General features: G+C 37.4%; 2 protein-coding genes across 18 annotated transcripts in view; one reads left to right on the top strand and one right to left on the bottom strand.

Moving 5' to 3' along the window:
• Positions 1–8,212: 8,212 nt before the first annotated feature.
• Positions 8,213–11,463, top strand: ckmb (creatine kinase, muscle b). 2 transcript variants are annotated; one of them, XM_087283391.1, is made up of 7 exons: positions 8,213–8,281; positions 9,365–9,574; positions 9,903–10,057; positions 10,125–10,257; positions 10,337–10,632; positions 10,720–10,909; positions 11,003–11,463. In XM_087283391.1, the coding sequence occupies exons 2-7, from the start codon at positions 9,385–9,387 to the stop codon at positions 11,179–11,181; spliced, it is 1,143 nt and encodes a 380-aa protein (XP_087139517.1). In that variant the 5' UTR covers positions 8,213–8,281; positions 9,365–9,384; the 3' UTR covers positions 11,182–11,463.
• A 2,201-nt stretch (positions 11,464–13,664) lies between these two features.
• mark4b (MAP/microtubule affinity-regulating kinase 4b) overlaps positions 13,665–24,950 on the bottom strand; it is a 90,420-nt gene continuing 79,134 nt past the window's right edge. For 3 of the 16 annotated variants that reach the window (XR_015509415.1, XR_015509417.1, XM_087284176.1), the window contains 4 exons: positions 17,722–17,766; positions 17,408–17,447; positions 14,844–14,912; positions 13,665–14,763 (listed from right to left, as the gene is read on the bottom strand). Coding sequence is in view for 12 of the 16 variants with exons in the window: in XM_087284176.1 (XP_087140302.1) it covers positions 14,649–14,763; positions 14,844–14,912; positions 17,408–17,447; positions 17,722–17,766 (269 nt within the window). In the remaining 4 variants the exon portion in view is untranslated. Of the gene's footprint in view, positions 14,913–17,407; positions 17,448–17,721; positions 17,767–24,950 lie in introns of all 16 variants that reach the window. The other 13 variants (XR_015509416.1, XM_087284180.1, XM_087284178.1 and 10 more) reach the window with 9 other exon arrangements.

The following is a 24,950-nucleotide window of genomic DNA, read 5'->3' as shown; positions in this document are numbered from 1 at the left end:
CATGACTCTGTATGTGAGGACATTCCTGGTCGAAACTGTCAGCAAAATACAAATTCAGGATGTATAACAAATCCAGTGAGCTGTTCATTGAAATGTCTAAATATTACTTAAAAATGATGAGTGGTTTTAACACAACTTGGGGCGAAATATGGACAAAACAAAACGTAAAAAAAATGTGGGTAAAAAAAAATGAACCCAATATTTGGTTTGTCCACAATTTACCCAAAGCAGTTTTTTGAGCTTTAACCCACAATCATAATCAATTTTGGGTCTGATATGGAAAATCAAACATTATTTTTTAAAGGTAGGAAATAAAGCACAACATGACTGAAGAAGATGTGGGGAATAAAGAAAGTGCATATATAAACATACAGGAGTTGGACAATGAAACTAAAACACTGGCCTATTTAATGTTGGTGGTTTCATGACTAAAATTGACCAGCCTCATGGCCAATCTTCATTGATTGCACATTCCACCAGTAAGAGCAGAGTGTGAAGGTTTAATTAGCAGTGTGATAGCACAGTTTTGCTTAACATTTTGCAATGCACACAACATTATGGATGACATATCAGAGCTCAAAAGAGGACAAATTGTTGGTGCGCATCTTGCTTGTGCATCTGTGAGCTTTTTGTGCTGTATCAAGAGCCAGGTATCGACGCAGCATACCACCTAGAAGGAGTGAAGCATAAGCGTGAATTCATGATGGTTTGGGCTGCAGTATTATGGGATTCCCAAGGTTTTGTGCTAGATGAGCACGCCACTGCCAAGGTCAACTGAATCATTCTGGAGGACGATATGTACCCAATGGTTCAAACATTGTATCCTGAAGGCTGTGCCATGTATCAGGATGATAATGCACCAATACACACAGCAGAACTACTGACGGAGTGGTTTGATGGACATGAAAGTGAAGTTGAAGAATTCCCATGGCAGGCACAGTCACCAGATCTAAATATTATTGAGCCACTTTGGGGTGTTTTGGAGGAGTGAGTAAGGAAATATTTTCCTCCACCAGCATCACATAGTGACTTGGTCACTATTCTGCAAGAAGAATGGCTCAAAATCTTTCCGGCCACTGTGCAGGACTTGTATCTGTCATTCCTATCTCTCTATCAATTGAAATGTATTGTTAATCAATACAAATATGTGACCCAGGAACAGAAAACTATTCTTATATTGCACAGATGTTTTTGTGGTAATAGCCAAAATTAATCTATGGGTCAAAATTATAATTTTTCTTCTAGAAATAACTACAAGATCAAGAAACAATAATCTTCTATGAAACGAAAAGAAGATTTTTCTACATTTTCTACTGTATATATATTAAATCCAGTTTTTTTTTATATAAGTAATGTGCAATGCTAAGAACTTAATTAAGACAACTTTAAAGAAAATGTTCTCAATATTTAATTTTTGAACTCTCAGATTCAAATAGTTAAATATTGGCCAAAAATGATCATATTCTTACAAACCATACATAAACGGAAAGCTTATTTAACGTTCGAATATAATGTATGAATACATAATTCTCAATTTACTAAAATCAACTCTAATGAATGATTTTGTGGTCCAGGGTCACATATGCATGCTTTGGTATTAATTATTCTGAGGACTAAAATGTTTCTTAAAAATGAGGGGTTTTGGGCTTTATACAAACACCATTCTAAGAACAGTGTGAAGCAGAGAGAATGCGATGAACATGTCTGCATGAAGCCCCTCCACAGGTGATGCAAAGAGCAGCTGTTATTTCTAGATGTTATACAAGCGCTTTCAAGGAGGACTTCTGAAGCAATGCATGATGTGTACAGTTGTAAACATCTGAATTGAATCAAAACCTATGCTTTTGACCCATTCTTGTCTTAGGACAATTTTGAAAGACAATTTGATCCACTTTAAATGTTGACAACTGCAGATCTGGTTAATTGTATATTGACTGATTGTACAGGTGTGGAAGACGTAACGCTATAGAGAGCAAGCAAAGTGTCAGTATATTAATCAAATGTTCATTGACCTTTTCACTGACAGCGAAAGCAAAGTGAGAACATATCTGGCACCTTAGCGCTAAAACATGTGACTCATCAATGCTATCCAGCAATATTTCACAACCAAATTTTTCACAAGTAACCAAACTTTTCACAAAGATGTGCAGATCCCCTCTATATAAGCACAGTAAAAATATCACATCTGGAGCAGGAGACTGGTATTTTATGTGTATAAGTGCATTTTGGTCTGAGGTCTAAGGGCAAAGGTTAACGGACAGGCATAGAGTGGAACAGACACACAGAGGGACTCATAACTGAGTCAGTGCAATTCAATCTGGTGAGATGGCATGGGGAAAGAGACAGCCTTGCAACCTAGCACTAAACATAGTGCCTGTAGCGTAAGCCAGCTGACCAACTCTGATTTCAAGGGAAAAGGTTGCTGCGGATGTGCATGCACTGTGAGTTCACAACCACTTGTTTAAATCTATTTATTATTAAATAATTAACGTGACCATTATGCTGACAGTAAAACAAGAGCATACCTGGCACCTTAGCGATAAACCATATGACTTTAAAATTATAAAAAATTAGAACATTGCATTAATTGTGAATAAAGCAATATGTCTCACAGTCAAATCCTCAATTTCTGGGCAACTTGTGCATATAATCATCTGTAAAAAGGGCTACGAATTTGCTACAACCAGGGAAGCTACTGTAGCTCTGTTCATTAATTTTCCTTCAGCTTAGTCCCTGATTTAATAGTGGTCGCCACAGCGAGATGAACCACCAACTACGCTGGCATATGTCCTACACAGTGGATGCCCTTTCAGCCGCAACCCAGAACTGGGAAACACCCACACACTCTCTTATTCACACACGGACTCATACACTACGAGCAATTTAGTCCATCCACTTATACTGCAGGTCTTTGGACTGTGGGGGAAGCCAGAGCACTTGAGGGAAACCCACAGAGACAAATGCATAAGAGGACAGGATAAGAGGCAGCACGAGTTGGGTCTCTTAGATAGCTACATGGAAGAGTGTATGCAAATGTATGTCAGAAGCTGCTTCAACAACTTACAGTTCAATCTGCGAGAAATGTTACTGCGAGAAAATGATCACTGTCACAAATAGATAAAGCAGCTGAAAACATTGAAATAATGAAAGGACAGCCCAGAGTCCTGATCTAAACCTGACTGAAAACATCATAGCGACAGAATGAGGGCTAAGAGATATTACAGTCAGTATATTGCAGAGGAGGGTGTCACGGTGGCGCAGTGGGTAGCATGATCGCCTCACAGCAAGAAGATTGTTGGTTTGAGCCCCGATTGGGTCAGTTGGCATTTCTGTGTGCATGTTCTCTCTGTTCGCGTCGGTGTCCTCCGGGTGCTCTGGTTTCCTCCACAGTATAAAGACATGCGGTACAGTTGAAGTGAAAAAGCTTAATTGGCAAGAGGGATCTAGATGCAGACTTGGTGCAGTGCAATCTGAGTTGCATCCAATGCTTTTTAACCCAATGCTCACCTAACCTCACCCCTAACCCTACCCATCACAGTGATGTCACTCACTCCATAGTCCATAGTGCATTGTGTCTGACAATGCATCGCTGAGTGATGCAATCTCAGCTTGCATCATAAAGGCTGCATCCAGATGCTATTGAAATTGGCCATAGTGTATGTGTGTGAATGAGAGTGCATGGGTGTTTTTCCAGTACTGGGTTGCAGCTGGAAGGGCATCCGCTGTGCAAAACATATGCTGGATAAGTTGGCGGTTCAATTCAATTTAATTAATCTTTATTTGTATAGCGCTTTTACAATGTAGATAGTGTCAAAGCAGCTTCACATTATAGATCATAGTAAATTACATCAGTGTAGTTCAGTTTTCAGAGTTTAAGTTCAGTTCTGTTTAGCCTAGTTCAGTGTGGTTAATAATCACTACTGAGAGTCCAAACACTGAAGAGCAAATCCATCGATGCGCAGTCGGTGAAAGTGAAGAATTAAAAAACCTTGAGAGAAAGCAGGCTCAGTTGGGCACGACCATTTTTTCACGGGCCAAATGTCTTGTGCAGAGCTGAAGTCAAGGCACGGGAGGCTGGAAGCTGGACCTCAGCCAAGACTCATCTGTCCCTGGAGCGTCACAGGAATCAGTCTCATGCGCTCCACTGTCTTATAACCACCACAGCAGCTGCTCACGATACGGCCTGGTCCAGGATATGGAGACCTTGGGAACATCTCATCGCTGGTCTTGGATCAATCGCAGCATAGTCTGAGAGCCTCAGGAAGAGTATCCCCAGATGGAAATAGAGAATGAAGAGAATAATTAGCGTAGCTGCTGTTCGTAGTGTATATAAACGAGATGCAGAAACCTGTGTGGAGCACATTCATGTATCATACCGCTAAATGATGCACTAAGTGTATGCTTTACTAAAAAGATAGGTCTTAAAACTAGTTTTGAATTGGGACAGTGGGCGGTTCAATCCGCTGTGGCGACCCCTGATTATTGAAGGATCAAGCCAAAAGAAAATGAATGAATATTGCAGAAGAGAGAGGAGATGTGCTCACATCATTCAAAACAAGGGCCTGTTTTTCACTGTTGTAACCTTCAAAACTCTTAATATTCCTTCATGCTACACTTGTTGCTGTTCTCTAAATTTGACCAGTGCTCTTTTTTAATTTAACTTATGTAATATGCTTAAAACCACTCTTTTTAGAATAATAACAAACAGGATATTCAGGAAATCTTACATTAATCTCTATATTTATATATTGTTTACCTCCATAGCAGTTGCGGAGTTATGAAGACATAACAGATATGAACAGGAACCAAAGCAGTTTGACCACTTTCAAAGTCATAAACACACTAGAGTGTAGAGTGCCTAGCTAATGTAAACACTCATGTGGTCCAATTCCAACAGCCACGAAGGACCACCTACTCTCCACCTACTGACCAAACACATGATACTCATTCATTTCTACATTGTAATAAAACAAAAGTATTGCAATCAAAATGATGTTTGCCAGTCTTATACTTTTCATTCACTGGCTTTCCAGCTCAGTCAGAACTTGGCACTTGACTTTATTTATTCAACAGTACTTGTGCATGGCAATGAGTGCTTTCACTAGGTGTTATCAGGGGTTATCAGCTGATAGATATGGGCCAGTAGGGGCTGGTAGGCTCAGAAGGCTGTTATCATCCTATCATCTTGTTATCATCCTCAGAAGGCTGTTATTACATGGTTAATCAGCTATAGATCACATCCGGCCAGAAGTTAACAAGTATTATTTATATTATTTATTAAATTTCCAATTATTTGTATGTTAATAATGTCTACCCCTACCCCAACCGCCACAGTAATGTAAAAGCAGATCTGGATCTGGAGTCTTCTCTATTAGCATAGCTGATTAACCATGTGGATGGATGATAATAGTAGGCACAGAAGGCCCCTTCTAGCCCATATCTATCAGCTGATAACCACTTATAATGCCCATTGAATCATGTGATAACATTCGAAGTGGGTGCAACAACAGGCGCAGCCCAGAGACAATGGAATGTCTAATACAGGTGTCCAAACTCAATCCTGGAGGGTCAGTGTCCCACATAGTTTAGCTCTAACTTCCTTCAACACACCTGCCTGGAAGTTTCTAGTATACCTAGAAAGAGCTTTATTAGCTGGTTCAGGTGTGTTTAATTGGGGTTGGAACTAAAATCTGCAGGGCACCGGCCTTCTAAGACTGAGTTTGGACACCCCTGGTCTAATAGAACTGATCATAATTAGTCCTACACATTTTTCATATGTTTATGGGTCACCACTCTGACTTACTTAAGATTAAATGGAATGAACTGGCTGTCAGTTAATACCACAGTGTAGCACAATTACATCTCTCATTACATTTGCCTGGGCTCCAGCAGATCATCACTATTGGCTAAACTGAATGTTAAGTTGGTTGGGTTAAACATTCAACATTAAAACCTGAAGTGGAGACCAACCACATTTTGAATTCTTGTGTCACATGTAAATTTGTTTGAAAGCATATGCAGCGTACAATCCTAAAATACAACAGCTATCAGTTTCAGAAGAGCATCATACACATACTGCTAAATTTATCTCAGCTGACTGAGTTATACAACAATGTGTGGACAGGTATTGACAAGTGCAAAATACTAAAATATTACTCTCATTTCTGAGGCATTGACTGTACAATAGCATGTACCAAACAAAACTGTACCATGGCAAAGACTAAGCTAAGTTTGTTGGCGGTATTTTTGACTCAGGCCTTTCAGAGGTCATGCCCTACACACGGGGCCCAAAGAAGGTGCCATTATGACCCCCCTCTACATACCTTCATCCCAAACAGCTGTTGAAAACCCTAAGTCAAATGTTTAGAAAGTTCTCAGATCCTATGTTAAAAAAGTTTAGAAGTGTGCAGATGTGAAACTTGCATGTGCAGCACCCCCAACCCACCAATATTACCTCAAATACATACGTTTAACCTGTTATGAGATAAGGGGGTTTTCCCTGTTCATGGGGACCCCCAACTCCCTTTTATACACCCTCGTAGCTAGCACTGCTAAGCGTGCTATGGTGTTGGATGCATAGTGGCTAATTTTGGAGTTTGTTTTTTCCCCTTTCCCCATTTAACTCCTTCAACAAATACAAAGTCTCTTGCATTATAGTATACAAACCCATTAAATACTAAAATCAAAACATCATAAGATATTTGGCATAGCAATTTCATTCAGGAATTTTCCATATCCTAAAATAAACCTGTAAAAACAAGATTTGAGAACACATCAATATGTTTATACACACAGGATCTGGCAGGATTTGGCAGATAGGCACGAAGGGGATAATGGTTAAACTAATTTTGTCACATTGGAACACACAAGCAGGGTGCAACTGTGAAACTGGATCCCAGGTTTTAATATAGAGTAGGGGGAAGGGTTGAGTTTTGTCCCCTTCCATCTTTCTGTACTGTACTCACATTTTCACAGACTTCACTGCTGTTATAGTCTTTTCCCCATAGGCTTTCTGAGCATTAGGACCACCTGTCACAGCCACGGTCATGTGCTAAAGCATTTGCCAGGGACAAAACCACCGAAGATCTAGCAGATAAACACTGGAGGTTTACCTACTTTGATAAACTCTAGAGGGTTGTAAAGTTGACAGTTTTGTTGCATTTGTGGATGTCCACTTTTCTGGTTTAGCTTCAAGACCATTAGGCCGTATACTTTTTACAAGCTTAAGGACACTTCACAAAGGTCAATCCTTGACATATAAAGATAAAAAGTTGAGTATATATTCTCAGGACACTGGTTACAGACTGACTGATAAGTCATTGCTTCACATCAAGTGATCCAGAAAAAAAAATCCAAATGAGTGCTATCCAGACCTAAGCAAATATTTGCCTCTTGAAATGAAATGAATTTTAATTGCTGAACCTTTGACATTGCTCAATCAGACCAGCTAAAAAAAGGTAGGCACAGGATCGCATAATATCATATGCTACCAACCAGATGAGGGAAATCAAACCACGCAAGTATCATATATTCACATATTCTCTAAGGTCCAATAAATAAATCTTTGAAATGTTGCCATAGTCACGGATTGTATATGTAACGATTTTACACAGCAGAGCTCACCAACTGGACACTGAGAACACTTTGGTACAGTACAAAGTGTCTTCATATCAAGGGACACGATGCCTACTCTTGAAAGCATTGTATGTCTTTCAAGGGAGATGAGTAAGGAATGTCATTCATACAAACTACTACACAAGTAAACAATATTTTGTAATATTAAAAGTAGGGATTTCAATCTCTATTTTAACTCATGCATTCAAAAGAACTTTAGAATATCTTGATTCATTTTACTTAAATTTTTTTTATCTTTTTCAGTTTCCTTCAGAATATTGACAAAAAAATTGCAATGTGCACAACCCAACAGTATGATTAAATCAATAACCAATACAGTTGATTGAAATGAGGAAATGAACCTTCAGCAGTGCCTACAGTTTATTTCATAACTGAGCACAGAGGAATAGGTTACCGTGGGGTGGGGACAGCTGTCTCCCCTTCTCGGGTGTTGTGATGTAGCTTCTTTCCTTTTAGAACCTGAAACCCCCATCAAGAAGTGCAGCTATCCAATGAAGTTCAAGCATGCAGGAGCGGGACAACCAATGGGCAGCAAACATTGAAGTATATAAACCAAGGTCTGACGTCTTGCAAAGTTGGGCAACCCCTACATTGGCTTGGTGAACAGGATCTGATCCCAAGGACTGTTACCTTTTCTCCCATACAGGTAAACTCAAGAGATTTTACAAGGGTGGTAATAAGGGGTACTTGATGAAACATGAAATTCTTCAGCAAAAAGGACATTTTCTATAGGAGTTTCAGTTTGGTTGAACCTACGTATTCCCCACTCAATTTAGTCACACTATAATTGTGTTAATGATTGAAAACATCATACAAGCCTGAACTCTTGTGGTTTATCTTATTTTCTAGAGTATATATTTATCATTAATAAATATTAAAAACTGCTTAATTCATGCTAGATATGTAGACTGTCCTTGTCTGATTTTTTTTTTTTTTTTTTTAAAGTTATAATGCATGAGAAATCTAAGAGTGCAGTCTAAAGTAGATTTGTCATCTTTGGTAGGAGGCTTGACACCTGCTTCGGTGCAAGGTCATGTCATGTGTGATAGGATTTACGGCTAATGAATTTTACAGACTATAAGACTATTTATAAGGCCTCAGACATTGGATTATTTTTCTCTGGAACTGTATGCACAAAGCTGTTTATTACTCCTGAAAAAAGATATTACACCTCAATTATTTAAATAGTAATTTTCATAAAAGCAAAATTGATGTGGATTTAAAACTAACTATGGGGCGATTGTGGAAACTCCACCCCTGCAGAAATGAGAGAGGTCAATATGCTGTTTGCTGTAAGTGACAGGAGTGAGTTTGGCAGCTACGCTAAAAATATCATCTGCTGTCTGATGCATATAAGCATGCAAGCAATGCAGCAACCACTCCATGTAGAAATATGAGGTGCCGCATAGACAGGGGAACATGTTCTGTTACTAAGAGACTGAAGTTTACTTGGGACAAAATATCGTATGTACTAACCTTGTCTGGCATCTTATTCTGGACACTATTGCTGCTTATTCCTGACTAACAACGATTGGTTGTCATAAAAATAAAAAAGAACGGTGCAGTTGGTTCCCCTTCTTTCCTCAAAAGTTTAGGCTACACCATAAAGGACCTTGGTAGGCCTAGGACAATATTCCTGGTTGTCCAGTCTGAAAATGGCCTTGCCAGAAAGACTTTCAGACTTTTCTCTAGATCCTGTCCTAACTTGCCTTCCTTTGTCTTTTGGTAGATTGCCGGAAAAGTGCAATCATGACTAAGAACTGCAACAACGATTACAAGATGAAGTTTGCTGTGGATGAGGAGTTTCCTGACCTCTCCCAGCACAACAACCATATGTCCAAGGTCCTCACCAAGGACATCTACAACAAGCTCAGGAGCAAGTCAACCCCCAGTGGATTCACCCTTGATGACTGCATCCAGACTGGTGTGGACAACCCTGGTAAGCACTACATTTAAGCATTTAACAGACAATTTTATCCAAAGTGACTCACACACATGAACAGTAGACATGACTGTGGGCTGGTAAATAGCTGTTCACCTTAGGGAATCACCTTAGCCATGGTTTTGAGGGTGGTGAGAGTGCTGGATATTCACTTTGCTCACCTACAATCATTGCTGGTCCCAAGACTTGAACCTGCGACCTTGGGATCACAAGTCCATCTCTCACCATTAGGCCCCAGAACACTTGATTACAATCTCCCATACAAGTCTCTTAAGATAGCTCAAGCAATGATATATGAAGTACTGCTCTTTGTTTCTAATACAAGGTCACCCCTTCATCATGACTGTCGGCTGTGTGGCTGGGGATGAGGAGTCCTATGAAGCCTTCAAGGAGTTGTTCGACCCCGTCATTTCTGACCGTCATGGTGGCTATAAGCCCACCGACAAGCATCTTACTGATCTGAACTGGGAGAACCTGAAGGTATGCTAAAGTTCTGTACAATGACAGCTGTTTTGCTCTACACTGGCTGATGTCTACCTGTGCACAGGGTGGTGATGATCTTGACCCCAACTACGTTCTGAGCAGCCGCGTACGTACCGGCCGCAGCATCAAGGGATTCACCCTGCCTCCTCACAACAGCCGTGGTGAGCGCAGAGCTGTGGAGAAGCTGTCCATTGAGGGTATGTATCAGCCTTATGTTGTCTCGATATCCACACAACATGCAAGATGATACTGACATTCACTATGGTCCTCTCACAGCTCTGAACAGCCTGGATGGTGAGTTCAAGGGCAAGTACTACCCACTGAAGGACATGACTGACAAGGAGCAGGAGCAGCTCATTGCTGACCACTTCCTGTTTGACAAGCCTGTGTCCCCCCTGCTGTTGGCTGCTGGCATGGCCCGTGACTGGCCTGACGGTAGAGGTATCTGGCACAACGACAACAAGACCTTCCTTGTGTGGGTGAACGAGGAGGATCACCTCCGTGTCATCTCTATGCAGAAGGGTGGCAACATGAAGGAGGTCTTCAAGAGGTTCTGCGTTGGCCTGCAGAAGGTAAATCCCTTTATTTACCACCAATTCAGTCAGTACTTTAACATTTTTGGTAACTCCAGAAGTTAAACAGCTTGTTGCATCTTGCAGATTGAGGATGTTTTCAAGAAGCACAACCACGGTTTCATGTGGAACGAGCATCTTGGTTTCATCTTGACCTGCCCCTCTAACTTGGGTACCGGTCTGCGCGGTGGTGTCCACGTCAAGCTGCCCAAACTCAGCACACATGCCAAATTTGAGGAGATCCTGACCAGACTGCGTCTTCAGAAGCGTGGCACAGGTGAGCTTGAATTTGTTCTAACTGTAGGTATAATTGTTAAGTGTTAGACTGTGATCGTTAGTTTGAGCAACTCTCCTTACTTCTCTTATCCAGGTGGTGTGGACACAGCCTCCGTCGGTGGTGTGTTCGACATCTCAAACGCTGACCGTCTGGGCTCCTCTGAGGTGCAGCAGGTGCAGCTGGTGGTCGATGGTGTGAAACTCATGGTTGAAATGGAAAAGAAACTGGAGAAGGGCGAGTCCATCGATGACATGATCCCTGCCCAGAAGTAAACTGCCAAAAGTGTTTCTTTTTTTTATTTGTTCATGCAGTCGTGCCATCATGACTTTTCCAAAAGACACTCCACCCTGCTTCCTTTTGTCCTACTTTTTTTTTCTCCTTCCTTTCTTTCCTGTCGTCTTCTTTTTCCAGCACTTTTTCTTCTTATCTTGCTGTTCCTCCTGTAACATCCTGGGATCAAACATCCACATAGCTAGAAACCCCTAGCTGTGTTGTATTCACCTAAACTTTTTTGGTTGTACAAAGTTTAATAAACGGCCCCATGTAACAATCAACCTTTGTCTTAAGTCTAAATAGTCCCCTTTTTTGTACTTCTGGACAAATCTGTGAACACGTACGGTAATAACAGTTTTTGTGGATTGATACATATTGATATTTTTTTAAGCATCATTTGTCATTTCTTGTGATTATGAAGCCACATTATGCTCCATTGTATTATAAGATATTTCAGTATATTTTGCAAATCATAAACAATATATTTGAACCTAAAACACAATTAAAACAAATTGCTGGTACAAAGACAACTTAATCATAATAAATAAAAATACAAACTGTAAAGAAACACATTTGAAATATTTGAACATTTAGACACACAGACACAGAAATGCAAATAGATCCAGTGTATATTTACACTAGAACTACCAAAAAAGTATTATTTTGCATTATTTTATTTCATAAATACAAAAACGCTAATTATAAACCCTCCAAAAAATTATGCAACTATCTTTGTTTTCATGAGTTCACAATTACATAATGCTTGATGATGTTAGCGGGCTTGGCATGCTGTCCCTGGAGAGAACCCTGAGCTCGGAGATAGATAATCCTAAGGTTCCAGCCTGGTCAGTGAGCATGTAAGGGTGCTTTCACACTAGCCCTTTTGGTCCACAGCCAGGTTCGTTTGATGTCAGCGTCCGGTACGTTTAGCTAGTGTGAACGTGTCTTTTGAACTCGGGTGCACACCCATGAACTGTACCCGAGTCCACCTGGAAGAGGTGGTCTGGGGTACAGTTAGTGCAAACTCTTGTATGGTTCATTTGTGGTATGAACGCATAAATAACGGAAGTAAACCACCAACAACAACGTTTAGTTTTCATAACTTTAATTTGTGTATGTACAGTTGAAGTCAGAATTATTAGCCCCCTCTTTAAATTTTCTTTTTTTTTTTTCAAACAATTTCCAAATGATGTTTAACAGAGCAAGGATATCTTCACAGTATGTCTGATCATATTTTTTTTCTTCTTGAGAAAATTTCGGCTAGAATTAAAGCAGTTTTTAATTTTTTAAACACCATTTTAAGGTCAAAATTATTAGTCCATTTAAGGTATATATTTTTTCGATAACCTACAGAACAAACCATCGTTATACAATAACATGCCTCGTTACCCTAACCTGCCTAGTTAACCTAATTAATTCAATTTAATTCAATTTACCTTTATTTGTATAGAATTTTACAATGTAGATTGTGCCAAAGTAGCTTTACATAAAAGATCATAGTAAATTGAAACAGTGTAGTTCAGTTTTTAGAGTTTAAGTTCAGTTCAGTTTAGCTCAGTTCAGTGTGGTTTTATAATCACTACTGAGAGTCCAAACACTGAAGTGCAATCCATCGATGCGCACCTAGATAAACCTTTAAATGTCACTTAAAGCTGTATAAAAGTATCTTGAAAAATATCTAGTAAAATGTTATGTTCTTTCACATAAAATAATTCAATAATTAGATAAGATAAAATAAATCAATAATTCTAATCGAATAATTCTGATTTCAACTGAATGTGTGTGTGTGTGTGTGACTTACTGTACCTTGGTGACAAGCAGGACTGAGCCAAGGCAATCACAGCGATAATGTCTGCTTGTCACCTCCAAAAACAGCTTCTGCAGACATAACGTTATGTTCTGAATGTTTATAATATTTTTGCGGCAGATGGACGCGTGTCGCTGTCTGTATGACCAAAATCAAAAGATTCAGTAAAAGCAGAACGACCACGATGTGCAAACAACTTTCTATTTTGACGCTTTGCTTTCGTGTTTTCGTCACCTAGCAACAGCAGTACACACAACAGCAGCTAAATGGCGCAAGCGTACCGGGGTTCAAAAGAAAAAAATGGTGTGAACGCAAACCAGCCGAGAAGATGGCAAGAGTGGACAATTAAACTTGGGGAGGGGGTGGTTGTCTTCCAAAACAAAGATAGGGAGTAAAGTTTGGCAGAATATTTATGTTGAGTTTGGAATGATCCGATTGGCTAGTCAATGATTACTTATGGGGGACCAGCCGTGATCAATCATATTACAATCTCTGGAAATTAGTTAGTGAACTTTACAAAAATGTTAAAACAACCATTAATTTTTAAACCCCTGATGCAAACTATTTTAAATTCAGAACAGGTCATTTTATGAAGGCAATTTAGCAGATTTTAGCACTTTGAAAATACTGACTCATAAGACATAATGCTACTAAATAAACAGACGCACAAATAAATGGATTTCAGACAAATGTTGTATTAATCATTCTTGCATTTTCTCACATTGCACAGCTCAGACATATTCCAATCTTGACGATGAGGACTTGCTATTTCAAACCGAAGATAAACAAAGTCAACAGTCTGTTTGCGGCCATTCAGCAGAGTGCACTTCTGGCAAAATAACAGAGGTTTCTCATCAGCGTACAACACGTACAAGAGCAACACAAAGAGCGTTGTGTCTCGACTTGGCTCAACGGGGATAAAATTGCACCATTTGAAGGGAGAACTGCTTTAAAACAGGTGGTGTTGCTCACTCAGCCCTAAAGTGCTACGATGTGACCATGTAAATATGATGAATCTAAAAACAAAGAGGCTCAGGAAAGCAGACATCTCCTACTCAACCTGCACCACTGGCAAGTTTGATGGCTAAAACAAACAACCAACAAGGACAGAGATCATTAAAAAAAGAATATGCTGAGAAATTGCTATCACTTTCAGCATTATCAGCGGCTCCGCATGTAGTCTACGGTTGGAAATGGCATGGCGTTCACAGGTGTTTGTGAAAATGGTTATTTAAACAAGGATAAAATAAAACATCCTCCTCCCTGCCGGTGCAGCAGAAGACTTGAAATCAAAAATGAGTTAAATAGCAGCAGTTAAAAAGGAATGACAATGTATAGAGTGACCATGTGACAAAAAAATGGGTGTTAAAAAGAACATGGCTAAGATACCAGGTAAAATCAGCGGTAAAACAGACCCGGTAAAAGGAGTTCCTTCAGCAGGGCTTTTGTGTGAGCAGATGCCCAGTTCTCAATGTGTGTGTGCCAGTCTTTGTAGGCTTAGAGGGGGCGGGGGTGTGAGCGGGGCTACTTTCACTAATCCCATCGTCCTGTCCGATGCTTTTGTCCCTGCCCTCCACCCCCTGTCGCCCTCAGAGTTCAAGTTCTTTAGACACTTTGGCGGCGATGTCCCGAAAGGCGAGCGGTGCCCCCCATAAGCGCTTAAATCGAACACCACTGGACTCGGTGGGGCCGTTGGGCAGCTGGCACACCTCCGCTTCGAAGGCAACACGGGAACCGGCGGCACCATGGGTGCAGGAGAGGAGGAAGGGCCCGGCTTGGTGGACCTGGCAACCGCAGCCCTGCGCCGCCTCCCGCAGAGCCAGAACCACCTCAGCCGGGTCCCGTGGGCTCCGCACTCTCACATCCCAGCCGCATCGGGGGGTCCGGGGCTCTGTCGCTTTTTGATACCCAGATAGATAGCGACTGTAGAGAGGGGAGGAAGTGAAATGGTGGACAAAATGGAAGGTGGGCAATGACATGTGTTGGACGGGGGTGGAAGGGAGGGACAAGAGAGAAATATATTAGAAATATATACAACTCAAAAATCATAAAGACTGACTAGAATGTGTAGACTAGTGGTCTGTCATTATATTTTAAGTTCATGGATCAGTAAATAAAAAATGAAACACTGTACAGTAAGTTTCAGATGGTCAACACTGAATAGAGCATTAACAAACTAAAAAGGAAGAACTACTTTTAGGCCCAATCCCAATTGTACTCCTTAGCCCTTCCCCTTGTTTTGTGCATTCACATGAAGGGGTATAGTGTCCCAATTCTTTTTAGCTTGAAGGCGTAGGGCTAAGGGGAAGGGCTAGATAGCCCTCAAAACAGAGATTTTTCAGGAGCACACTCGAAACCAAGGGGTACAAAAATCTCCCAGAATACACCATCTCCAACAGCAGCATGGCTGCACACGGAAGTATGCAGATGCACCAATTAGTATTTTTGCCATTATTATGCAATTTTTACAACAAACAAGCATATGTTTAAATGCATTTATAACCGTGTTTGTGTTTTAGCCTCATGCTTAAAAAACAAACAAAAAAAACAAATGCTAAAATAAAAAATGCTAAATTTCGCTATCTATAATCCATAATAACTCCTGTATAGTAGTCACTCGATGACACTCGAATACCCTGTCAGAAAAGTCAGCTATAATCTTAATGTTGTTTTTGTTTGTTTAAATAGATGAATATGGCCACGGTGTAAACGCACAGTACAGTTACAATCTTATTGCCACATTATATCCTTATGATATATGCCTTCAGTGATTTCCTAAAGATAAATACCCAAAAATAACGCAACTGGAATAACTACAGCAGTAACAATCATCAATCTAAAATAAAGCAAGAGATCGCGATGACATATGAGGACGTGTGCAGTGGTGTAGTTCTGTCCCATTTCTTAGGTGTAAATTTTGCCCCTAAGAAATGGCCCTTCCACTTCGCACTCTGTTTCAGGGTACAAAGGCAAGGGGTAGGGATAGAAAAATAGAATTGGAATTGGGCCTTAATCATCAAAACTGAGTACTGTTTATACCATTAATGCATTTATATTTTACAATCATTTACAAACATTTCTTTTAAATTAAATTTCCTAATACATAGACATATTTTAGATTATTAAAGACTTTAAATGTTCATTGTCATTTTATTAAACATAATCCATCTGCTAATTTTAACTGAACCTTATGGTAAAGTATTACTAATAAAAAAGGGTTAAAAATAACATCCTAAAAAGGCTTGAAAACTTTCTAACATACAAAGGGAGAAAACATTTAAATTGTTAAAACCTGTTACCTTGCAGGAGAAACTGGAGTTCTTCCGGATAATAAAATCATTTTCAAAACCAGTTAAAAATTTTAGCATTATCTAAATTGGATGGGGGAAAATTCCACAACAAAAAGCCTTAGAACATTTTGCAAGGCCTAAATAAAATGTGAATGCAATTCATTTTCAAGGTGATTAAAAGTACACAACTGTTCAAACATTTGGGTCTGGTGAGATTCTTTTTTTTTTAAATATTTTTTTGTGCACATTAGTATTATTATATTTTTGATTATATTATCTAGTTAAAAGTTTTCTACTTAAATGTATTTTGAAATGTAACAATGTGACTGCAAAGAATAATTTACAGCAGCTATTGCATTACTCCAGTCTTCAATTTCACATGATCATACACAAAAAAATTTTTATATGATGATTTGACACTCAAGAAATATTTTTGTTTATTATTACCATTGTTAAAATATGAAGTCCAAACGAACAACATTTATTTGAAATTAAAATCTTTTGTAATTATTATGCAAGTTTACTTTCAATTTCATCAATTTAATGTTTCCTTGTTGGATAAAAGGAATAATGTCTATTTATAGAAATCTCAGCAACCCCAAAGTTTTGAATGACAGTGTATAACAACATATAAACAGAGAAATAAAATATAACAAAGCAAAGTATATTTGGTACAGCGCTGTGTAAAAGCTGAAACCAGTACAACTTGTGCAGCCATACATCGCCTGTCATGCACTTCATACTGTATGTCTCTTACACACAATCCCTCAATGTAAATCTGAGGGTATAATGCATTCCAAATTAATTCAACCTCTATCAGTAATATTGATTAAAATTAACAGGACACTAGTAGCACAGGAGAAAAAAAAACACGAAAAACATTCAAGTTAAAAAACAAAACAAAACTGAAATGCCACTTTCAAATGCAATAGCCAACCACTGTCAATGAAGATTATACTGTAAATGTGGGTAAAATAAGGTAAAGGGGAGGGCAAGTACGAATCTAACCAAACTGTACATTTAGCTACACTAGTTTTGATGCACATAATATACAAACAATACACGGTTCTATACAATTAACAAAAAGCAGTCACATTCTGATCTGCAATGGCACATGCTAGAAGTTACCTGTGTTTTTTAGCCTGACTTTTTGTAGCTGTATCTGTAGCTAAGGAGAAGTAACAGACAGTTAAAATAATATGCGAGGCACAAGTTAATCTTTTTAAATTAATAAATAATTTAAGAATATGTTTTTTCCTTCTATCTAGACGATATTTTTACTACCATTGGTAAATATTCTTTATTTCCATTTTGAGTAGCTTCCTTGTTGTCTTCTATGGCAGCTATTTTGTTTTGCTTAATTTATTTTTATGTTTTTTTAAAAAGAAGAAAAAAAAGAAGAAGCCATATTTGTGTTTTAAAAGCTACATGAAAGCACTCACCTTGTGACCGGAGATCTGCAGACTCTCTCAGGTTCGTCTGTGACCCTCAAGAAGAAGAAAAGGTTCATGTTAGGAATCAATCAGTCAATAGAGCAGCGATTAGCATTCTTTTATCCCGCCCTCCTCAAACAGCCAATCAAACGAATTCACATATAACATTACTATGGCAAGCCGTTTTGACATTTAATCTATAATCCGGACTAGTATGTATTTTCATGTTACTAGTGCTCAGGGCCGGAGTGGGACTCTTTTTCAGCCCTGGAGTTTCAAGCCTCAGACCAGCCCACCTCAGTTCACCACTGACTATATTAAAATAAGGTTATTTCCAATTCAGTTTCTAATTACACTATCACGTCTTTTTTTGAGAAAACAGCACTTTTAGAACTTCAAATGTTCAACAACCCTTACAGTATTATGTCTTAACAATAAAAATGAAAAAAAAAAAAAAAATTGTTACTCAGACAAGGACCGAACCCAGGTTGGCCACGTCATAATCTAACGTACTAACCACTGTACCACATCAGCTGTATGTTTAATGACGACTTATCCAGTTATATCATCATTAACCTGCATACTGCTCACGAGGCTACGAGAAAATAGATAAAAAGAGCAGAGCTGTGGTAAAATAATGAATAAGAAGGCTGTGTTCAAGTAAATAAATAAATAATTTTTAAAAAGTGTGACTGCTGAGAGCAACCGATTCTGGAACTAGGGACACCGGCCCTCACGGCCAAAAAACAGACTGGCCCACCGGGAATTCTCCCGGTCCTCCCGATTAGCCAATCAGGGCCTGCTAGTGCTTAGTTATTAGTTACTAATACTTATTCATTAGATACTAGTGCCTATTCTTTAGATACTAGTGCTTTTTAAAATGCTTTCTCATTAGACACAAGCTCTTTTAATTGTATACTAAAACTTATTTATTAAATATTAGTACCTATTAATTATATACTACTTATGTATTAGATACTAGTACACTGTAAAAAAAAAACCCAGCTTAAAAAATTGCTAGCTCAGTTTAAAATTGTAAGTTAGGTGGGCATATTTTTGAGCTCAGAGTTTAATTTACTCATATAAATGATTTAGCTGCATATTTGTAACCATTGATTTCTATGGGATCTGTCATTTATATCTATCTGTTATTATAGCTGGGACTAGTACATATTATTATGTACTAGTAGTTAATCATCAGGTAGTACTTATTACTAGTACCTATTGATTAGGTACTATTACTTATTAGATACTAGTACTTATTAATTAAGTATAATAGTACTTATTCAATAGATATTAGTATATTAGTATTTAATAAATACTAGTACTTATAGATACTGGTACCAATTCATTACATACTCTAGAAAATAATAAATAGATACTAGTAGTTATTCATTAGTACTAGTATTTATTTATTAGACATTAGTATCTTTTATAATTATTACTAGTAACTATTCTTATTTACTAGTTAGTTCTGCATTTTTACTCATCTTATGATATGACTAGTCCAAATGGAGGAGTAGAGTTCAATTATACATTTTACTAGTACTATTTAAGATTTTACTAGTAGCATTTCAAACAATACTAGTGTTTAATAAATGTGTACTAGTATCTTTTAAATAAGTTGTAGTATCTATTTCATAAGTACTAGTATCTAATTAATAAGCACTATGTCTATTCAATTGATACTAGTATCTAATGAATATGAATTAGTATCTAATACATAAGTACTAGTATCTAATTAATAGAGTGGAGGAACTATGATGTCAATTTGTATGCAAAAATCTGGAAGCGAGTTAGCAGTTTAGCAGTACTGGTTCCCTCGTCCAAAAGTCAATAGGTATTTTGAAGAGGATTTTGGTTAAATTGTTTAAATAAGGTTTGTGCCAAACACATGCTCAATATACTTTCACGTTTTATTCTACGACATAAAACACATCAGTTACACCACATTCTTCATCTTTTAAATCGGTTACACTTCTTTAAAAAGACAGTTGCTATCAAGTTACTAAATGGGGCTACAGGCGTTGTCGGAGACATTATGCATCATCGAGCTGTGCTGGTCTAGAACGCAGCTCCCATGTGTAGGGCATTTGGATTTGTCTGTGATTTAAGTATTTTCATAAATAGTATTTTATAGTCTGTATTATTTTTCTAATTGGGAATTTATATTGTGTGAAGATTGTGCCTTCACCTGTAAATACTGTCAAGACATACATTTTTTGAACATTATTTTAATTAAACGGCATTAAGGGGATACTGCTTACCAGTGCTGCCAGTCTCTTTCATAATCTCAGTAATGCAAACGTGTAAAAAAATACATACACGTTAACTGTCACTTTAACAATCAATGGATTTTTTTTTGTTTTTTTTCTTCATCAGAACATCTTAACACATTTAACTCCGTCATAACTGCAGTATTTACAATCTTCCTTAAACTTTATAGCATATGTGACTGTATGGGCTGCTTTTCGCTGTACTTCGAGACAAAAAAAGAACATTGAATGTTGTTTCTGAGTCCATGATGGAGCTTGCAGGCATATAGGCTTATCCCTCACGCCTTATTTCTGTCATCTATTACTAAGGTAAGCGGGCTGTAGTTCATTTATAGACTAATGTTAGCTTTTTAATTGTTGCATTTGCATTCAAAAAGTGCTAAAAGTTGAATTTTCGTGTGAGGATTATCCAGTTGGACAAAATGTGTAAGTGTAATGAACAATGTTTAAACACGGAGCTTATTATTTGGAATCTTCAAAAAGCCTATGGGAAAACTGTATAGGGATTTTATCGAGGAAACTAGTTTTATGCTAGCAGTTGATTAGCCTACAAGGTAATGTCATAGTTCCTCCACTATATAGGTACTAGTATTTAATGAATGAGTAATAATATCTAATAAAAAGAACTAGTGTCTAATGAGTAAGCACTAGTATCTAAAGAAAAGGCAGTATCTAATGAATAAGTATTAGTATCTAATGAATAAGCATTATTAATTAATGGAAAATATACTAGTATCTAAAACTAAGCACAAGTAACATGAAAATAGATACTAGTACTGGTTATAGATTAAATGTCAAAACGGCTTGCCATAACACCACAGCACTGTTACACTGACATCACCTTCAGCATTCCACAAAAACAAAAAACAAAAAAATTCACCACTGACAACAAAAGAATTTGACAACAGTGATGGAATTCATAGAAGTTGGATTACGTATTTAGATTGTATCTTGTATTATTGAGACGTCACTTGCTTCATGCCAGTGTAACACAAATTAAAGAAACATTCACAGTTGATAACAGCATACAACATTTAATTGTGTAAGTGTGGTACCTCGTTTTTAAGTGTATTAATCTAGTATTCTACATGAGAGACATCAAAACAGATTAGTAATTATTAAACAAAGCAAGTACTAGTTGACCCACATGAGGGCGCTACGGTTCAAGGCTGCTTTTATGAGCACTCGTGAAACTTTCCATTCACATGATGTAGCAAATGAGGTAGTTAGTGGATTCCCTCTTAAAGGGACAATGTACTGTCCATTTTCTCAAATAATTACAATGGGAATACAAATAAAACATATTTAAACAGAAAAATCATGTGGTTTGGCAGGTGAAGCAAATGAGCTTGGGCAGCGGTGAATGAGATTTGGAATGAGAGGATCAAATGCATGTTACATAACTAATCTGGGTTTAATAAGGAAAGAGGAAGCCCCTGCTCGACTCTGGTTTGTCTGAAATTAGGCCTTGTAATAGGGTATTTGACACAGATTTCTCTGTATTTTTTAATAACTACAAATAGGACACATGGCATTCCTCGAATCCAGATAAGAGTCATATTCCTGTGAATGAGTAAAAAGTGTGAAAATTGCATGACAAAGTGATACATGTATGGCGCTTTGGTGTAAAAGAACCCTTGAGCAAACATAAATAAAGAACTTTTCAATACATAACATTAAATTATTTCCAAAAATCTCTCTCCAAAAATGACATTTCTGTCAAAATTGTTCACCTTCATGTCTTTCCAAACATGTATAATTCAATGCATCATATGACAATCAGTATATTTTGCATAAAACCCAAATTAAGGCTGTCATGTTGCAGAAGTAACAAATAAAGCAGCATAACATTGATTCATATGACTTGTACACAAATATACAGCTTTTAACTATAACCTTTTAAAAAGTTTTGATTTATATATGTTATGCTAAGACATTGCAAAAAACATTTTCATTCCTTCGGCACAAGAATGAGGAACGTTTTCATCAAATAATACCTTATTATGATATTATTATGTAAAGTTCAGAACATTTAGAATAGAGTGCAACAGATTCCTCCTACTTTTTCAGGATACTTTATTCTGGAAGTGTTTTTTACATAAGGATATCTAAAAGTGATTGTTTCATAAATGTACACTATGAAAAACAAATTACCCAGCTGCGAGTAGGGGTGGGCAATATTGTACGATAATAAAAATTTATAACAATAATAAAAAAATTGTTGAAGTTTTATACTGATAACCTTGTTGTGAATAAATAAACATGACACAAAAACTGCTGGTGGCAAATTCCTGTCTCAATGAGGATAAATTATGGATAAATCAAAGATACAAGTGATCAGTTGAAAACCACAATCATTAAGAAATGAAACACTTAAATGCTTCTTTGACTGTCTTTAAAGGTTTATAAATTGCTATTAAAAATCTATTTCTCTATGAATGAGAGTAATTTTACTTCCAGGACCGACTGTTGTACTCTATTACATATGAGTCATATGACACTTATATGGTGCCGGACAGCTCTCAAAATATCCCACACGTTCTACGAGTAACAGAGGTCAGCTAGTAGGAGCTCTGCATGTAAAACATCACTTCCCCAGCCTAAAAGTGCGCACTATCAACTGACACTAGATGGTCTTTAAAGTCCTTGTAAAAACAGCCATCTTCCAAACTAGAGACACTCATAGGGAGATGTGCAAAATTGGAGAGGTTACATTGTTGCCATGACCTGCATGGGATTGAACCTTGTGTGAGCGTAACAGTAGTAGGAGCTTTCTGCTGCAACAAAGGCTCATTGAACATACATGCCTCAGTGTACAGAACACTTTTGTAAAACCACACAAACACACTAAAACATATGTTTGACTGCAGTTTCTATGTAAAAACAATGCTGTACATGACATCAGCTACTATTGTTCCTTTTCACGCTAGTGATATTTAAAGGGACACATTAATGACAAATAAAGGAATAATTTTGTCCAGTTCTTTGCACAGCACTACATACATGAATACCAAAAAACAACTTATGATGTCTATGATTTGTAACCAGAAATGTCTGCCTCACCTTTCTATCTCTATATGAACAACCTTACTGCTGTGGATTTGTTTGCTTGGAAGCTCACTTCATACAGTGTTGTAATTAGGATGCAGAGTGCTCAGCTTCACAAAAGAGGTCAAATCAATGTAAAACTATCTAGCCATAGTGCACTTTTCTCTTAAATTTTCTTTTAAAGGCACTATTAGTTGGGTTTAGGTCAGTGGTTCGCTAGTTGAGCTGCATGACAAGCCCCACTTGCTTATTAACATTTACAAGAAGGACGTGTATGTGAAAACTTTCATAAAACACACCCTAAGAAACATATTTCAGATTCTCACAGATATTGCCGTCTAGTGGATTTCCCATCTAAAATGTGCAACAAAATGTACCCGAAGAAACGTATTTTACATTTAGCAACAATTACAGACTGAGGCATGTTTTTCAAATGAACTTGAAATGGTGGTGCTAATAAAACTAACTACACTGACCTCATTAGACATAGGTTTTTTAGAGTCCTTGTTAGCATGAGTACCCCCAATGAAGGATTCGCCAGTTCCAATCTCACTTAGAGGGGGATGAGTAGAACCGGAGTATGGAGCTAGATCAATCTCAAAAATAACACATTTACGAAATACAATTTGTAAATGTTTTTTTTTTAAAACACAATTCAAAAATACACACAATGTGTATATTTACAATTAAAAATCATTTTTATTTGTGTATTTTTTAATCGTGTTTTAAATTTACGAACTGGATTTGTGTGTTTTTGAAATTTGAATTCACGAATTGGATTTGTGTATTTATGAATCGTGTTTTGAATTTACGAATCTGATTGTGTAATTTTGAATAGTGTCTTGAATTTCTGATTTTGATTAGCCTATTTATGAATAGTGTTTTCAAATTATGAATTAGATTTTGCAAATGTCAATTGTGTTGTGGATGTATGAATTATATATTTGTAAAAATATTATCTTTGGGACTGATCTGGCTCCATACCAAGCGGTATGGATTGGTATAACACTACATACAGGAATCAGAGAGTGAAATTCAATACCTTTTATGACCTTTTTAAAGACTCTTTCCATACATTTTAAGACCTTATAACTGGAAACACTGGCAAGATTTTAACTTACAGTATATTTACTAAATATTAATGTAAGAAACTAATCCAAAACTAAAACATTATTCATAAACTGAATACAAATCTATTAAATCTAGCTAATTCAGCAGGTTGGCAACTATAGAGCTGCTGAAATAATGGTGTTGCCTTGGTTACTGCAGTAAACAAAGCTGCATGATGTCAAATCTATCAGGATTTTAATGATTTCATAAACTGCACATCATGCTGATATTCACAGATTTAATTCAGGCAAACTTTAGCATACAACCATTCATTACATAATCAAAAACGGTATAAAATTTAATACCTTTCAAAATAGCATTTAAGACTTTTAATTCTTTTTAAGGGCCTTAAATTTCTCTATATTAATTTATCTACTTATTAAGACCCCGTGGACACCCTGTATAATAACTTCAATGGAAGTGAGTTTTTACAGAATGAGTGTAAGGCCTCATGATTTACATTAACTACTGACGCTAGTTTAACCTCAGTTAAAATACAGTACTACAACAACAGTAGAAGCAGAGTTGTTATACTGGTGCTGTGGCCCATAACCCAAATTGAAGTAAGGTTTAGGAGATAAGTGTAACAGAAGATAATTAGTGGGAGCTGTTTTAGTAAAACCATACTACCTTAGCTATGCTAGAAACACGTGCTCGGAGTGGAGCAAGTACACTTAAAGCAAGGTTAAACACAGACGAAAGAAACCCATACATGTTTGGAATGATATGAGAGCAAAAAAATGGTGTCAATTCAAATTCCTTTTTAACTTTTTAAAGTAATTATGTCTACAAGCTCAAGGAGGT

Source organism: Danio rerio, chromosome 15 (assembly GCF_052040795.2).
Source record: "Danio rerio strain M-AB ecotype USA chromosome 15, GRCz13ab, whole genome shotgun sequence".
Taxonomy (NCBI): Eukaryota; Metazoa; Chordata; class Actinopteri; order Cypriniformes; family Danionidae; genus Danio; species Danio rerio.
The sequence above is the reverse complement of the archived record's forward strand: the minus strand, read 5'-3'. Positions and strand labels throughout refer to the sequence as shown.

Excerpts from the sequence above, each read along its gene's own strand:
- ckmb (XM_087283391.1), top strand. The coding sequence starts at position 9,385 with ATGACTAAGAACTGCAACAACGATTACAAGATGAAGTTTGCTGTGGAT. Across the intron at positions 10,633-10,719 it reads TCTGCGTTGGCCTGCAGAAG|ATTGAGGATGTTTTCAAGAA; the intron begins GTAAATCCCTTT and ends TGCATCTTGCAG. Across the intron at positions 10,910-11,002 it reads TCTTCAGAAGCGTGGCACAG|GTGGTGTGGACACAGCCTCC; the intron begins GTGAGCTTGAAT and ends TCTCTTATCCAG.